The sequence below is a fragment of the Silurus meridionalis genome, chromosome 7 (assembly GCF_014805685.1).
Source record: "Silurus meridionalis isolate SWU-2019-XX chromosome 7, ASM1480568v1, whole genome shotgun sequence".
Lineage (NCBI taxonomy): Eukaryota > Metazoa > Chordata > Actinopteri > Siluriformes > Siluridae > Silurus > Silurus meridionalis.
In genome coordinates, this window is record NC_060890.1 from 5,071,610 (window position 1) to 5,089,567 (window position 17,958).

Here is a 17,958-nt window from a genome sequence, read left to right on the forward strand (position 1 = left end):
AATACAGTGTAGATGCCAGAGAGAGTGGTATAACCCATGTGACTTGCAAAGAACTCAATGAACAAACAGAAAGATTTTTAAAGTATATCTCCAGTATACTGCATTAAAAATATTTTCTATACAACTATTGTCTGTCCTGAAGAAAAGGCTTTTTTTCTAGGTCTATAATATGACATTTAATTTCCCTTGACCACTGCCAGTGTTATATTTTTTTTTCCAGATTATGACTAAGACCTTACGGCTGAATGGTTCCATTTGCATCATGCTCAGTTGTCTGAATCTAACGATGACTGCTTACTGATATCCACCCCTTTATAGTACAAGGAGGTCTGTACTGTGCATGTATCTTTTTCTGTCTTTCTTTCTTCATCTCACAAACACACACAAAAACACATTCTCTTCTGTATGAAATTTATCTCATACACCCAGCTGTGCATGTCTGAGTTTTCTGGATGACAGGTGGACTGGATGAGATCATGAACTGCGTACTCTTGGGTTATTTTCTGCTGCTGTGGGTGAACCTCTCGGGTAAGACTGCAACTAAATGTCTATGAAAAGATTAGTTTTTACTATGTGTTTTTTAAAAGCATCAAGTAAATCTTTTAAAATGTAAAGTCATTTTGGATGCATTTCGGTTTGGTGCAGTATTTGTCTTTACTTTATTATAAAGAGTTGTAGAAAGACAAAACGTGTTTTGCATATATTGGATGTGTTGTTTTCTCTCTTCTACTTCCTCTCCATCTGTGCACAAAAGAGGAAGTCAGAAAAATGCTTCAAAACATGGCTGTGTATCTTTCACCATTTCAGGAATATTGGTGTGGATTAAAAGAACGTGCGTTCTGTGTAATTCCACGTGAAATGAATTCCATTGACGTCCTCCAAATGCATACATTGAACCTCGTTAAGATGATGATACACCTTTGTTTCTCCCTCTGTCTCAAATCCAGTCACGGCTGATTATAAAGTTCAACAGAACCCCAGGTTTTATGGCGTCAAAGTAGGAAAGAAGGTGGGATTTACCTGCTCTGCGTCGGATCTCACCCTTGAGAAGTCAACAGTAAAGTGGTATAAGATCAAAAAATATGAAGAGGACAAACTGTACAGTGGCCTCAATAATACATTTCAGGATCCCAGAGTTAAAGAGAATACAGGCAAAATGCAGTGGCAATTAGTCTTTAATATGGTTGAAGTAAAAGACAGCGGCATTTACTACTGCAAGATAAACGACCAATGGGGGCCGGGATCAGAGCTCCAAGTGATCAGTAAGTGTGTACTGTCATGATAAACCAAAAATACAATATATATATAATATCAGGTTTTTTTTGTTAAAGATTATTTTCTAAGACAATTTTCTTTTTACACTGTTTTATTATCGTCTCCATCAGGAGGAAACAAACCGGAAGTGATTGAATGGAGGAACTACAGGAAAGACATCATTATTATCCTCCAGGGTTTTCTCCTCGTATTGTGTATAATCCTTCCCAGAGTCTGGTATTACAGACTGGTAAGGGCCACACTAAAGCATACGCACACAAAACTCTTCTTGTGGACATAATCTCCACTATTTGTGTAAATGGAACAAGATATAAAGATGCAATGTTTGTTAAATTATTGATCATTGAATATATGTAATATAATTCAGCATATTTTCTTTGTTCGTCTGGATTATTATTGTGACATATTCATTTGTCTGTCATAAGAAACAGACATGGGCATCAAATATAAATATTTATACATTATAACTTTATAACCTTTTATATAGACTTTTACCAGAGTCTTTAAAAATATGAATGGGTGTGCTTTTATATAAACATATATATATATATATATATATATATATATATATATATATATATATATATATATATATATATATATATATATAAATTACATAAACATTTTTGAAAAACTATTTTATTAATGTATTATTCATTTAAAATAGTAAATAAAACTATTTATGACAAGTAATTCACAATTTTTGTTGAGTTTTCAGTACAGTACATGTACAATTACCCTTGAAAAAGGACCCATCAAAAGGAGATATATATATATATATATATATATATATATATATATATATATATATAAAAGTTTTAAAAGTACACCTGTTTTAAAAGACTCTGGTAAAAGTTGAAGAACTGGCTACACTTATTCACTCAAGTTAAAGTAAAGAAGTTTGGGCTCTGACATGTACGTAAGTAAAAAGTAGCCATTATTACTACCTGTTTTCGTGTCACACTGGTAATTGACCTCACATCTGATTCATATATTAATATAAAGGTATTTCAAATTTTGTGAACTAATGAATGTATTCGGGCTTAACATCCACCATATAGAATGCGGACCAGGTGATCAGGTGATCAGAAATGTCTCTGTTCTCAGTCATGTTTACATCGCTGACTCATTCTGTCTCATCTATGTTAGCTATACTTTTGTTGCCTTGCTCGTTGTTAGCTTTGCAGGTTAGCCTACATCTGTGGTGCGTGATAGCCAGGAAATGATACACCAGTGATAGATTGAAAAAGCCACACAATGAAAAGAAATAGGTCGATGAGCTGAAAACGACGGCGGAATGAAAAGAAGAAATATCGATCGTATCACCAGATAGAAAAAAAGTTACAAGCCTGGTTTAAAAATGTAAGAAGTAGAAAGTACAGATATTTGTGTGAAAAGTACAAATTTGTGTAAAAGTAAACATTTGTCCAAAAAATAAATAGTGAAGTAAAGTACGGATACCAGAAAAATCTACATAAGTACATTAACAAAGTATTTGTACTTTGTTACTTCCCATCTCTGATATATACATGTATACTGCATGTAAGGTCTGAATGTATATATACTTTACATGTGCCCTTTTTCTTTCTCTTTTTCATCTATCTTCTCTTTCTATATCTTTTTCTTTTTCTCAGGAGCAAAAAGAGGAGGCCATATATGAAGAGCCTGAACATGATCACACATATGAGGTGCTGTCTTTAATCCCTATGTTAGAATTAGTTAGACGCAGTTAGATGTGCACTGAGATGGGTGAAAATAGCATTACACTTTTATAAATGCCAGCTCGCCATTGAGAGTTTATAAAGTTAGTTCGACGTTCTGGAGTCACTGTAGCGTGTCTTACAGGAAAAGGAAGTGTTAAGTACTAAAAAGGGGAATACAGAATATAGGCTGCTATTCTTATTCATGCCCACCTCTTCAATTCTCTTCCACTGTCACTCCATTGATGCTTATTCAAAATTTGTATTTTTGTTCATTACCATGATTCGTTTTTCATTGTCAATTTCTGTCTTCACTTTTTTCCATCTCGGTCTTTTTTTTGCCTCTCTCTCGGTCTTGCCTTCTTTCTCAACATCTCGCAGGGTTTGGAGATCGAGCATTGCGGAGACCTCTATGAAGACCTAACTGCATTTTCTCAAAACCCTGATACCGAGGCATCCTGGGAGATTGAGTGCCCAGAACAGGAGTGATGCAGAGAATCACATACATGATTCTATTGGAAAAACATTTTGTGAGGATCAAAATATAAGTATTACATTACAGCAATATATACTGTATGCAATATATATATATATATATATATATATATATATATATATATATATATATATATATATATATACACAAAGTATTTTTTTTTTGTTCACAAACCTGTACTATGCTTAATATTTCTTTTCCACCTTCTCTAAATAACAGTGTATATAATATAATCAGCCTTGTACTTCCTTACCTTTGTATTCTTTTCTTGAATTAAACAGTAAGACATGCTTCTTTTAATTTCCTAATTTTTCATTTGATGGTGCTGTGTATATGAAAACTGAAATTCTTTTTTTCAACTTTTTTGTCATTTTAATGGAAATGGAAAGGACCTGAGATATGAGAGTTGTTTCACCAGAATAAAGACATGTGGCTGTGTGTACTTTCATGTCATATCTATTTCTAAACATGTGACCAAGATGGTCAGGAGATTTTCCACAGCAACAGCTATTTACATGTTTTAAAAATGCTTACTTCCATCTCCGCTCATGGCAATACAATGTTAATGTACAGTGTATTATTATATGCAAAATGCATGCAGTTGTATAGCAACAATGTAACTGTGAGGGAGTGAACGATTATACATCCGAAGTTGCTAAGAAATACTTTTAAATATATAGGTATTCATGAATCTTTAGTGCAGCAGGAATTTTTTTAACCTTTGTAGATACCTATATATACCTGAGCTAAGTGATAGGAACACTTATGTAAATGTGATATTTTATAATATGACAAAATTAGAAAAAGTGATAAATAAATAAAATATTAATGATAACAGTCTAAAGTCAAAACAAATGTGATTAAAAATATAAATTAATAAATAACTTTAACTATTTTACTTGCTAAAAAATAATACTTTACTTTTCTAGCTGTGATGCAGTTAATGGTCTGTGCAAAAGCAGCCTCTGCAAATGTCTTTCCTGTATCTTTCTTATATATGCAAACTTTTTCATACATGAGAGCCACTCCAGTATTCAGTTCCACTTCTCCGTCCTGTGTTCAGCTTTTCAGGGCACTAAAAGATTGACAGTCAGCGGAGTGCCATCCAGTGGTCAAGTCTGCTGAACTACTTGGGTTTTTTGTTTTTGCTCAATGCTACTAAATGACATACAGTATATTTCAAAACTGTTTCTAAAAAAGAAAAATGTGCATTAATATGATTTATGTTAGGAGTTATACCTCAGCTGGTTAGAGTAAGAGCAAAGCATCAAAACATGTAAATGACTTGAGGCATTATTATTATTATTATTATTATTATTATTATTATTATTATTATTATTAACATGCATACCTTTCTTATAAGAAAATACTGCCCATGTAGAATATTATCGTAGAATATCAAGAATATGCTTCATATATATATATATATATATATATATATATATATATATATATATATATATATATATATATATATGCGTGTGTGTAATGCAAAATAATATAATGTAATGTAATGCAAAATTATATATTTGTCTTCCCTTTATTAATATCTTCCCTTGTTATTACTGATACAACATTTTTCATATATTGTCATATTTTCAGATCATAATTTTTTAATTAAAATGTTTTTATATTAAGTACATTAAGCATTTTTTTAATGTATGTACATTTTCAATCATCATGTAAAATTCCTATAAGCATACTTATTTTTTATTAATAATTATTGATGTGGGTACAATTGTACAGTTTCTAAAAAGATTTTCCAGGTAGAGCATCAAAACCACAGCTCTCTATGGGTGAATCTGTTAAACCAGATTTCACACGAAATGCAATGTAAATCAGAAAGCTGTTTAACCACAATGAAAAGCATGTGGTTTTGATGTGTTTTGAAAATTTCCACTGTTCTTAATAACATTCAAAAGTTATCCATGTTTATTTATGGAACTTACACAGTTTAATAAAATAGGTGAACAATTGTATTTATTTATTTATTAAATTCAAAGTTTATTTTAATCTGTCACATATATATTTATACACAGTATGTATAATGCTTTTCACGTCTGCGTCGTTAAATAAACTAGAACCAAAAAAATAAAAACTTAGGATAGTGGTGGTTCACTGGTTAAAGCTCTGGGATACTAATCATGAGATTGAGCTTTTAAGTCCTTTATTTATTTAAGTATGCCAACAAAAGTAACAAATACTTTTTGTCAATATGTGTTTATAATTTGGATTAAATTGTTCCTAGAATATCAAAATCGATCAATATCATACTATGACTAGATAGACTATGTGTCTGCTCATTTTTAATTAAAATCAATATATGTATATTTGATCTGGTCAGTAATCATAACCCACTCTTACATTTGCATTTAGTTACTCTAGAGACCACTGTGTGTGAAAAGCCCAGGAATTGTAGAATTTAATTTAAGAACTAAGAATTTCATTGTTTATTTATTCCTATATGTAGGTTCCCTGGTGGTCTAGTGGTTAGGATGCGGCACTCTCACCGCTGCGGCCCGGGTTCGATCCCTGGTCAGGGAACCAACCCCAGCCATTAGGGTTGCACAAGCCAGTGCACTCTTAGTGCCGGTCTCAAGCCCGGATAAATGGGGACGGGCATCTAGTGTAAAAACATGCGGATGATCTGCTGTGGCGACCCCTAATGGGAGAAGCCGAAAGAACGTTTTATTTATTCCTTAATGTAGTTTACTATTTTTAACCAGGTTGTTCAACAAGATTCTGGAAGGTGAGAGGATGCCTGAGGAATGGAGAAGGAGTGTGCTGGTACCGATCTTTAAGAATAAGGGAGATGTGCAGACCTGCAGTAACAACAGGGGAAATCAGTCACACCATGAAGTTATGGGAAAGAGTAGTGAAAGCCAGGCTGAGAGAAAAGGTTGAGAAGAGCCTGGAGGGGTGGAGGTACGCGCTGGAGAGAAGGGGAATGAAAGTCAGTAGGAGTAAGACAGAGTACATGTGTGAATGAGAGGAGGGCAGTGGAGTGGTGCGGTTGCAGGGAGAAGAGGTGGAGAAGGTGGAGGAGTTTAGGGTCAACAGTGCAAAGTAATGGAGAGTGTGTTAGAGAAGTGAAGAAAAGAGTGCAGGCAGGGTGGAGTGGGTGGAGAAGAGTGATAGCAGGAGTGATTTGTGATAGAAGAGTATCTGTGAGAGTGAAAGGGAAAGTTTATAGGACTGTGGTGAGACCTGCGATGTTGTATGGATTAGAGACAGTGGCATTGAGTAAAAGACAGGAGGTGGAGCTGGAGGTAGCGGAGCTGAAGATGTTGAGATTTTTCGTTGGGAGTGACGACGGAGGGACATCGCATGTAGGACATTTTGGAGACGAGGTGAGGGAGGCGAGATTGAGATGTTTGGGCATGTGCAGAGGAGGGACATGGGGTATATCGGTAGGAGAATGCTGAGGATGGAGCCACCAGGAAGGAGAAAATGAGGAAGATCAAGGAGGAGGTTTATGGATGTGGTGAGGGAAGACATGCAGGTAGTTGGAGTGAAAGAGGCAGAAAGAGGACAGGAGGGTATGGAGGGTATGTGGCGACCCCTACTGGGAGAAGCCAAAAGAAGAAAAAAAGTAGTTTACTGTTTAAATATTGCTATTTTTAATTAATTAATTAATTAATTTATCTCTATTCATTTTCTAAATGCAAACTGCTGATGAAGAAACTGTAGGCATGACCAGATCGAATCTACGTCATAAAAACCGCACCCTTCCATTTAAGCAGTATTTGAAAGCAGTGTGAAGCATTGTTCTCGGTCCTACTTCTCTATTCTTTTTTAGTACAGTAGGATCCAGTTACCTTTTTACCTTTGTGTGAGATTGGAGCTTGGAGAAAACTCCTACCAAAGAGTTGCCCTGAAACAGAAACAGAAAGAACACAAGCTTACCCACCGAATGTGAACCCACCAAACATTAAAAAAGATATTCCTTTATTCGTCCCACAGTGGGGAAATTTCTCTGTTGATGATCATGAAGATGATGATGGACACCAAAGTGGTTTGCAGTTTACCAGTGAAGTCGGTGAAGCTTGCGCACAAGCAATCAAGGATTCGTAATTGATTTTCATTTTCTATCACAAAAAACTGGAATTCGGTCCACAAAATTCAACAAATGAAAAAATTCAATGTTACATCATCTCCTGGTTTAATGGCCCTTACACCTGATTTCACCTGACTGAGAAGGTCCTAATAATCCAGGGGCATTTATATATTTAACATATGCCACCGAACAATATATAATTTAAATATTTATATATTACTATATTGATAATACAAATGAACAAATCAAATTGTATGTGTCACATACACTTTCATACAGAGTACGACGTGTAGTGACATGCTTTTTTACAACTGTCCAATACTGGAGAATGTACATGTAAATAGAAATAGAATATTAAAAGAATATTCTCTCCTGATCTTGAGTGGTATATATAATTTTTTTTATATATTTATGCAATAATAATGCATTGTACAATAATATTGGAGACATCCAAATGATAAAGGAACACATATGGAATTATGTAGTAAACAAAATTTGTTAAATAACCCAGAATATGTTTTATATTTCCGATTGTCCATTTGTAGCTCTATCTATTTTTAATTCCAGCTTGGCAAACTCATTGTATTCTTTCATGAGTTTCACAAGGTAGTCATCTGGAATTTCAGTTCACAGGTGTGTTAAGAGTTCATTTGTGACATTTATTGTTTTCGTAAAGTGCTTTAGAGCATCAGCTGTCTTGTGCAGAGGAAAGAGTGAGCACAGAGTCTATGGTTTTGTCAGTGCTACTAACCCTACTGTACAAATCCATATTATGGTAAGAAACACTCAGAAAGGATCCATCATTACTTTAATTAAGGTCAAGATCCCATGGTCTCTGCAGTGGTCAGTTCATCTGAGTCAGCTAACTTCTATGATATAAGTGGTGGGGTAAAATGTGTAGCATATTAGTATTAGAAAATCTGTAGCATATTAGTATTTACAGTGTCTAGTGCTTTGTCAGTTATCCTTAAAAAAAAACCAAGATAATAACAAACACTGCCACAATTTGACAAAAGCAAAGATTTTGAAATAACACTGTCATGAGTGTTTTACTTGTTTATGAAAAATGTGTAACGTTCATTGATTTGCCACTAAACTAAACATTTCTTCAATAAGAATTTATTTAAAAAGAAATACTTTAATAATTACCAGAAAAAGTTTAATTAGAGCATTAAATAATGAGATATAGCCATCACATTTTATCAGGTGTAATCATTATGGACCCAAAAGATCATTTATATAAGTCAAAATAAAAACTTCTTCAAGAAGGTAATTTTCCATAAAAAAAAAAAAAAACAGGTGAAGGACCACAAGGATTTTATATTCTTCTTTTTTATATATATTTGCATCTATTTGTATTTCTTTGTCTTGCTGCTGTAACATAGAAATTTCCCCACTGTGGGACGAATAAAGGTTTATCTTATCTTATCTTATCTTATCTTATCTTATCTTATTTAAGAAAATTACGCACTGGCACAAAATTTACAAAATTAAAAAAAAAAGATTTTGAAATGAAACTTTGTCATCAGTGTTTCACTTGTTTATTAGAAGCATGTTACTTTCATTACTATGAAAATATTTGGATTGATCAGCTTTCCCATGAGAAAATTGCTGTTTCACATCCAGTGCATTTCTTGTGAAATTTGCTTCGCCAGTGGCTTTCATGCTTATACCTAAAAAACTGTACATCTGTTCAGAAACTGTATAAATAAAAGGATTAACCACATTCTAAACCTTTCGAAAATGAAATATGCATATGAGAATTTCACATGGCATCTGAAACCTGTGGAAACAGATGCATTAGGAAATTCTTGGTTAATTTAATGTGCTTAATGTAAAGGTTTTTAATCATATCACATAAAAAAAATATCACATAGACTATATTTCTTTTTACCATATTTTAAAAAATCTCGTAAATAATTAAATATGGTGGTGGCTATTAAAAATTATTGACCGTTTTTCTGTTAGAGGACATGGACATTTTATTAAGACACATTGCATCATGCAAAATGATCTAAATGTTGATAATTCAATATGGTGGAGGCTCTTTAATGATACAGGACTCTATTAATGATTAACAGATATGAAATGAACACCTGAGAGTCTCTAGCAAAAAGTTTCTAATGTCTGGATCTTCCAGCAGGACAATGATCCAAACCATACATCAAATACAACACAAAAATAATTGATTCTAGAAAAGGTAATAAATCTAGAAAAGAGCTGGAAAGATTTGATTCCATGTCAAACAGAACTCCAAAAGCGGGTTCATGATCTAATGAGAACTTCACCTTGCCGACTTGCTTCCGGTTTCAGCGTTTACCTTCACTAATAAACTGCAAACCACTTTAGTGTCCATCATCATCATCATCATCATCATCATCATGATTTCTGTGGGGTTTCACACCAGCTTTCTGTTTCTGTTTCAGCACAACTTTTCATTTTCCTCCGAGCTCCGGGGAATCACACACAGGTAAAAGGTGACTGCATCCTACTGTACTAAATAGTATGGAAAAGTAGGACGCAGAACAAGGCATCACACTGCTTTCAAACACTGCTTAGTAAGGAAGGGTGCATTCCTTATGACGTACTCCGACTTGGACACGCCCACAATTTCATCATCAGCAATTTGCGTTTAGAAAATAACACGCAAATAAATAAATAAACAAATGAACACTAGTTATATTTTAGACAATAAAATTCATTAGTAAAGAAAAAACCTGAAATTATAAATTCTCATATTTACAAAACTATATACATCACACACACACACACACACACACACACACACCCTCAGGTATGCAGTACTGCATAGTTACAGTGGTATTTGTTTTTATTAACCAGAAAGTGACGAGCCAAAAATTTGCTTCATCAGATTCCCTTTCCATTGTGTGCATTGTCACTTTCCACTTGTTCTCTATAAATCAGAGTTTTAACAGAGCACAAGATGGAGAGAGTAAAGTGTAGAACACTTCACAGTACAGGAAAGTAAAGTGTGTAAACGGGAAATACAATGTCTCTAGGTTTGGTGCAGCTTTGGCTCATCTTGAGTCTGTGCAGTTTGAGCTCAGGATTAAACTGCCGATGGATCAGTCTTAAATTCCAGCAGCACCACGAAACCAGTTTAACACTGCTCAGAGAAATGGTGAGATCTATCTATCTATCTATCTATCTATCTATCTATCTATCTATCTATCTATCTATCTATCTATCTATCTAGACATCTAGACATCTAGACATCTATCTATCTATCTAGACATCTATCTAGACATCTGTCTGTCTGTCTGTCTGTCTGTCTGTCTGTCTATCTATCTATCTATCTATCTATCTATCTATCTATCTATCTATCTATCTAGACATCTATCTATCTATCTAGACATCTGTCTGTCGGTCTGTCTATCTGTCTGTCTGTCTGTCTGTCTGTCTGTCTGTCTGTCTATCTATCTATCTATCTATCTATCTATCTATCTATCTATCTATCTATCTATCTATCTATATATCTATCTATCTATCTATCAGGTGGATATTTTGTTGGCTGCTACATCAATGCACGGTATTTGTGTAAAATGTGGAGTAACATTAGACTCTTTTGTGGTTTTGTTTCTACAGGGAGAGGAAAATAGCGTTAGCTCCATCCCGGATAACTGGCATCACTGGTTCTTGAACCACAGCTATTCTCAGGTATTAATGACGCTGTTCACACACAGAAATTGTTGTTCTGCTCCTGTAATACTGTATGTACTTTTCCTTCATCTTCATCTCCCTCCTTTTTTTCATCAGCCAGAAAAACAGATCTGGTTCATAGTTCAGACTCTGGACGAAGTCTCTCGTTTATTGGAAGAGTCCGAGTCTGTCTCCTGGAACGAGGACAAACTGGACACTTTCTTACATATGCTGGATCTGCAGGCTAACGGACTACGCTCATGTGTGAGTGCTGTTTTTCTCAGTGATTAATTAAAATCTATCCATCGAGTATGAAATAAATCGTTTGGCTTGTAGTTCATAATAAACACATAGAATCAAAATTCAGTTCAAATCAGTTAAATTATTTTTTTTCCTCCTAAAACTGAATCTGTGTGATACACGATGCTTTTGACTCTGATGTATTTTTTCTAAAACCCTGGATTTTTTAACAGCTCGAGCACAGGATGAAAAAGAGCAAAAGATTGCCCTTATACTTCAAACGACTACGAGATCTCAGCAAGAACAACAAGGTCAGCAATCATCTCCACATCCCTTCTTCACACACATGCTGACAGAATCAGAAAGATGTTTCATGTTGTGTTGATCCTTGATATGGCAGACATGCTAAAATATTGGGATTTTAATTTTACAGCAGGAGAAGAATGAGGCCTGGGAGACGATCAGAAAAGAGCTGCTTCAACTCTTTGGAATATTCGACTTTTTCCCCGCTGTCTCTGGGACTCGTGTTGCAAACCACAAGCAGCAATCAGTTACAGTTGTCCAGTGATGACCGTAGAGAAAAGCTGCTGGCTGTTTTTGCTTGAATTGGATTTTCCTGCACTTGTCGATCACTTTGGATCAAAATGCACTCAAAGGAGTTCAATTGTTGAATCATTTAGTGTTGCTTTTGTTCAAAATCATAGTAGTGAATTAAATGTGTGTTTTAGATCACAATTTCAACTGTTACATGATGTTTACTCTTGTTATTTATTCAATTGTTTTATTTATTTATTTAAGGATATTTTTAGAGTCTTTTAAGTTATAAATCTGTGATTATGCTTTAGTTTTTTATTTACTTTTGACTGTTGCTTTTAATATATTTTTGTATTTATTTATAGATTTATTTATATTCCTGCATCTGATATACAAAAATGCAATTTTGAAAATGTATTTAAAGAAAAGTGATACAATGTTGTGACACTTCCCCTGCTGTTGACAATAAAAACTCAATTGAAACACCAAAATCCCTGTTACATTTTATTCATGTATCAGTAAATGCTGCATTTTATAATGATAAATTGGGAGTACAAAAATTTCTATGACACCACTGGCCATTTAGGACCATTTGTGAATATAATGATATTGATTAAAAGGATATACTGTACACCAGGGGTCACCAACCTTTTTCACATCGAGAGCTACGTCTTGGGTACCGAGTAATGTGAGGGGCTACCAGTTTGATACACAATTCTGAAATAAAAAATGCTCAATTTAAATTTAATTATATGTTATTATTAATAATTAATGATATTTATCTAGATCAGGGGGTCAAACTCAACTGCACATGGGGCCAAAACCCAAAGCACACTTTAGGTCGCGGGCCGAACAGGATAAACATTTATTGAACACACTAAAACAATGTTTTTGAACATAAATATGAATAAAAACAGACAGGAATATTATTCCAGAATAAATCAACTTAATCCCTAAATAACTAGCTCTCCATAAAAATATCTTTTGTCAAAATTATACAAGTTAGAATTATGAACATGCTGCAAAAAAACATGAACAAATCAATACAAATTGTGCTTTTAGGTAAACGTTAAATTAACAACAAATCAAAACAATCAGATTTCTTTTCTCTTATGCTATTTTATAAAAAAGAATCTTAAACTTTAAATAACTTAAAATATTTTGCTCTTCATAAAAATATCTCCTGTTAAACACCAGACGTCTCACAGCTTCATCATGCAGCTCTTCAGAAACTCTCCCTCAGTAAATAACCGGCTGATGAGACTCTGATTTCTCCTCTGTTTTCACACCAGCTTCACTTTGTGATTTTGCTCTGGTGAAAAACGTCTGCTGAAATGTCGGATTGTTCTTTAACTCTTCTCCTTTCTGTATCTTCTGCTCTGCATTCAGGTTTTTCAGCTGATCCTGATGTTTTGTCTCGTAGTTCCGTCTTAAATTCAGTTCCTTAATTACAGCCACATTCGCTCCACAAATAAGACACACGTGTTTACCGCCAGTGTCAGTAAACATCTACTCAGAATCCCATCGGTTTTCAGAATCAACTTTTCTCTTGGCCATTGTGAGGGGCTTCACAATAACTGTACAATCGGGTTAAATACATCAACAGAAGCTCGACTTGATTGACGCTGGAATGTTCTCAGGTAGTCTAGCGTTCGGTAAGGCAGCTGAAACGCTGCATTATGGGAGCTGTAGTTTGTGTTTATCAGCGCTTGATATCGCCGGGACATTAATAACAATAATAATAGATCTTTATAAAATCATCTTGCGGGCCGTATATAATTGTACGTCGGGCCGGATTTGACACTGAGTTTGACACCCCTGATCTATGTGAAGACACTGATCATGTTATTGATTTCTCACAATAATTATCAACAATGATTTAACAAGGTAGGAAACAGCTATTTTTATTAAAGGCTCGCGGGCAACTCATGTGGTCGTTGCGGGCGACCTGGTGCCCGCGGGCACCACGTTGGTGACCCCTGCTGTACACTCACCAGTCATGATAATAGGAACACTTGCATGCCTACACTTTTATTCAATTATCCATTCAGCCAATCATGTGACAGTAGCACTATCTATGGTAGCACAAAGCACAAACCCATTGGTCCCTGAATTGTCCTGTTCATCTGAGTCAACTACCTTCCAGAATATAATTATTTAGGTAAAAATGTGACTGTAGCATGTTAGTATTTACAGTGTTCAGTGCTTTATGTCATTTATCCTTTAACATTTAAGATAATTACAAACACTGTCACAATTATTATTATTATTATTTTTTTAATAACACTGTCGTCAGTGTTTCACTTGTTTATTAAAACTGTGTAACTTTCATTAATATGCGAGAAAACATTTTCTTTCCTCTGGCTCTTTTTATAATTAGGAAAAGTATGATAATTCAATATACATCAAAACAACATCCTTTAAAGGTTTGATAATGACAATATTCGTGTTGAGCAGCTTTTCCTGTGAGAAAATTGTTTCCTGACATTCAGTGCATTTCTGGTGAAATTTGCTTCACCACTTCCACCCAAAGACAGAACTGTGGATTTTATTTTGCTTATAACTGAGAAAACTGTACGTGTTCAGAAACTATAAATTTGGGGTTTAATCACATTCCAAAACTGAAATATGCACATGAGAATTTCACATCGCATTTGAAACATGTAGAAACAGATGCATCAGGAAAACCTTGTTTAATATGCTTCATGTAAAGGATTTTAATCATAATATTCTGAAATAAGAATATCACTCAGACCATTTGACAAACATTAATTAATAATAAAGTGGACATTTTATTTATTTATTTATTTGACAAATTTAAAAAATGGTCTAAATGTTGATAATTCAATATGGTGGAGGCTCTTTAATGATACAGGACTCTATTAATGATTAACAGATATGAAATGAACACCTGAGAGTCTCTAGCAGAAAGTTTCAAATGTCTGGATCTTCCAGCAGGACAATGATCCAAACCATACATCAAATACAACACAAAAATAATTGATTCTAGAAAAGGTAATAAATCTAGAAAAGAGCTGGAAAGATTTGATTCCATGTCAAACAGAACTCCAAAAGCGGGTTCATGATCTAATGAGAACTTCACCTTGCCGACTTGCTTCCGGTTTCAGCGTTTACCTTCACTAATAAACTGCAAACCACTTTAGTGTCCATCATCATCATCATCATCATCATCATCATGATTTCTGTGGGGTTTCACACCAGCTTTCTGTTTCTGTTTCAGCACAACTTTTCATTTTCCTCCGAGCTCCGGGGGGAATCACACACACAGGTAAAAAAGGTGACTGCATCCTACTGTACTAAATAGTATGGAAAAGTAGGACGCAGAACAAGGCATCACACTGCTTTCAAACACTGCTTAGTAAGGAAGGGTGCATTCCTTATGACGTACTCCGACTTGGACACGCCCACAATTTCATCATCAGCAATTTGCGTTTAGAAAATAACACGCAAATAAATAAATAAACAAATGAACAATAGTTATATTTTAGACAATGAACTTCATTAGTAAAGAAAAAAACTGAAATTATAAATTCAAATATTTACATAACTATATACATCACACACACACACACACACACACACACACACACCCTCAGGTATGCAGTACTGCATAGTTACAGTGGTATTTGTTTTTATTAACCAGAAAGTGACGAGCCAAAAATTTGCTTCATCAGATTCCCTTTCCATTGTGTGCATTGTCACTTTCCACTTGTTCTCTATAAATCAGAGTTTTAACAGAGCACAAGATGGAGAGAGTAAAGTGTAGAACACTTCACAGTACAGGAAAGTAAAGTGTGTAAACGGGAAATACAATGTCTCTAGGTTTGGTGCAGCTTTGGCTCATCTTGAGTCTGTGCAGTTTGAGCTCAGGATTAAACTGCCGATGGATCAGTCTTAAATTCCAGCAGCACCACGAAACCAGTTTAACACTGCTCAGAGAAATGGTGAGATCTATCTATCTATCTATCTATCTATCTATCTATCTATCTATCTATCTATCATCTATCTATCTATCTATCTATCTATCTATCTATCTATCTATCAGGTGGATATTTTGTTGGCTGCTACATCAATGCACGGTATTTGTGTAAAATGTGGAGTAACATTGGACTCTTTTGTGGTTTTGTTTCTACAGGGAGAGGAAAATAGCGTTAGCTCCATCCCGGATAACTGGCATCAATGGTTCTTGAACCACAGCTATTCTCAGGTATTAATGACGCTGTTCACACACAGAAATTGTTGTTCTGCTCCTGTAATACTGTATGTACTTTTCCTTCATCTTCATCTCCCTCCTTTTTTTCATCAGCCAGAGAAACAGATCTGGTTCATAGTTCAGACTCTGGACGAAGTCTCGTTTATTGGAAGAGTCCGAGTCTGTCTCCTGGAACGAGGACAAACTGGACACTTTCTTACATATGCTGGATCTGCAGGCTAACGGACTACGCTCATGTGTGAGTGCTGCTTTTCTCAGTGATTAATTAAAATCTATCCATCGGGTGTGAAATAAATGGTTTGGCTTGTAGCTCATAATACACACATAGAATCAAAATTCAGTTCAAATCAATTCAATATTTTTTTTTCCTCCTAAAACTGAATCTGTGTGATACACGATGCTTTTGAATCTGATGTATTTTTTCTAAAACCCTGGATTTTTTAACAGCTCGAGCACAGGATGAAAAAGAGCAAAAGATTGCCCTTATACTTCAAACGACTACGAGATCTCAGCAAGAACAACAAGGTCAGCAATCATCTCCACATCCCTTCTTCACACACATGCTGACAGAAGCAGAAAGATGTTTCATGTTGTGTTGATCCTTGATATGGCAGACATGCTAAAATATTGGGATTTTAATTTTACAGCAGGAGAAGAATGAGGCCTGGGAGACGATCAGAAAAGAGCTGCTTCAACTCTTTGGAATATTCGACTTTTTCCCGCTGTCTCTGGGACTCAGCAATCAGTTACAGTTGTCCAGTGATGACCGTAGAGAAAAGCTGCTGGCTGTTTTGAAAGACTCAAAATCAGAAACTGCTTAGATTTTGCTTGAATTGGATTTTCCTGCACTTGTCGATCACTTTGAATTTAAATGCACTCAAAGGAGATCAATTGTTGAATCATTTAGTGTTGCTTTTGTTCAAAATCATAGTAGTGAATTAAATGTGTGTTTTAGATCACAATTTCAACTGTTACATGATGTTTACTCTTGTTATTTATTCAATTGTTTTATTTATTTATTTATTCATTTAAGGATATTTTTATAGTCTGTTAAATTATAAATCTGTGATTATGATTTAGATATTTATTTACTTGTGACTGTTGCTTTTAATATATTTGTGTATTTATTTATAGATTTATTTATATTCCTGCACATGAAATTGTGTAAAAAAAAAGTGATACAATGTTGTGACACTTCCCCTGCTATTGACAATAAAAACTCATATAAAACACCAAAATCCCTGTTACATTTTATTCATGTATCAGTAAATGCTGCATTTTATAATGATAAATTGGGAGTAAAAAAATTTCCATGACACCACTGGCCATTTAGGACCATTTGTAAATATAATGATATTGATTAAAAGGATATACTGTACACTCACTAGTCATGATAATAGGAACACTTGCATGACTCTTTTATTCAATTATCCATTCAGCCAATCATGTGACAGTAGCACTATCTATGGTAGCACAAAGCACAAAACCATTGGTCCCTGAATTGTCCTGTTCATCTGAGTCAACTACCTTCCAGGATATAAGTATTTAGGTAAAATGTGACTGTAGCATGTTAGTATTTACAGTGTTCAGTGCTTTATGTCATTTACGTCATTTATGTCATCAAGATAATTACAAACACTTTCACAATTAGAAAAAATGTTTTGTTTTTTATCAAGTCAAGTGGTTTTATTGTCATTTCTTTCTTTTTTTATTATTCAACATTTTTTTTTATTGTTCAACAGTCCAAACTTCAAAGTACATC

The 17,958-nt window shown here is 34.5% G+C and overlaps 2 protein-coding genes and 1 pseudogene across 2 annotated transcripts; all 3 read left to right on the forward strand.

Moving 5' to 3' along the window:
- The first annotated feature begins 303 nt into the window (after window positions 1-303).
- cd79b (CD79b molecule, immunoglobulin-associated beta) lies at window positions 304-3,913 on the forward strand. The gene is made up of 5 exons (XM_046854133.1): window positions 304-528; window positions 948-1,262; window positions 1,386-1,504; window positions 2,910-2,963; window positions 3,357-3,913. The coding sequence occupies exons 1-5, from the start codon at window positions 453-455 to the stop codon at window positions 3,462-3,464; spliced, it is 672 nt and encodes a 223-aa protein (XP_046710089.1). The 5' UTR covers window positions 304-452; the 3' UTR covers window positions 3,465-3,913.
- A 6,606-nt stretch (window positions 3,914-10,519) lies between these two features.
- On the forward strand, window positions 10,520-12,165 carry LOC124388808 (interferon a3-like). The gene is made up of 5 exons (XM_046853838.1): window positions 10,520-10,670; window positions 11,135-11,206; window positions 11,306-11,452; window positions 11,662-11,739; window positions 11,862-12,165. Exons 1-5 carry the CDS (start codon window positions 10,539-10,541, stop codon window positions 11,994-11,996), a joined length of 564 nt encoding a protein of 187 aa, XP_046709794.1. The 5' UTR covers window positions 10,520-10,538; the 3' UTR covers window positions 11,997-12,165.
- Window positions 12,166-15,776: 3,611 nt separating this feature from the next.
- On the forward strand, window positions 15,777-17,017 carry LOC124388809 (annotated as a pseudogene).
- Window positions 17,018-17,958: the final 941 nt, after the last annotated feature.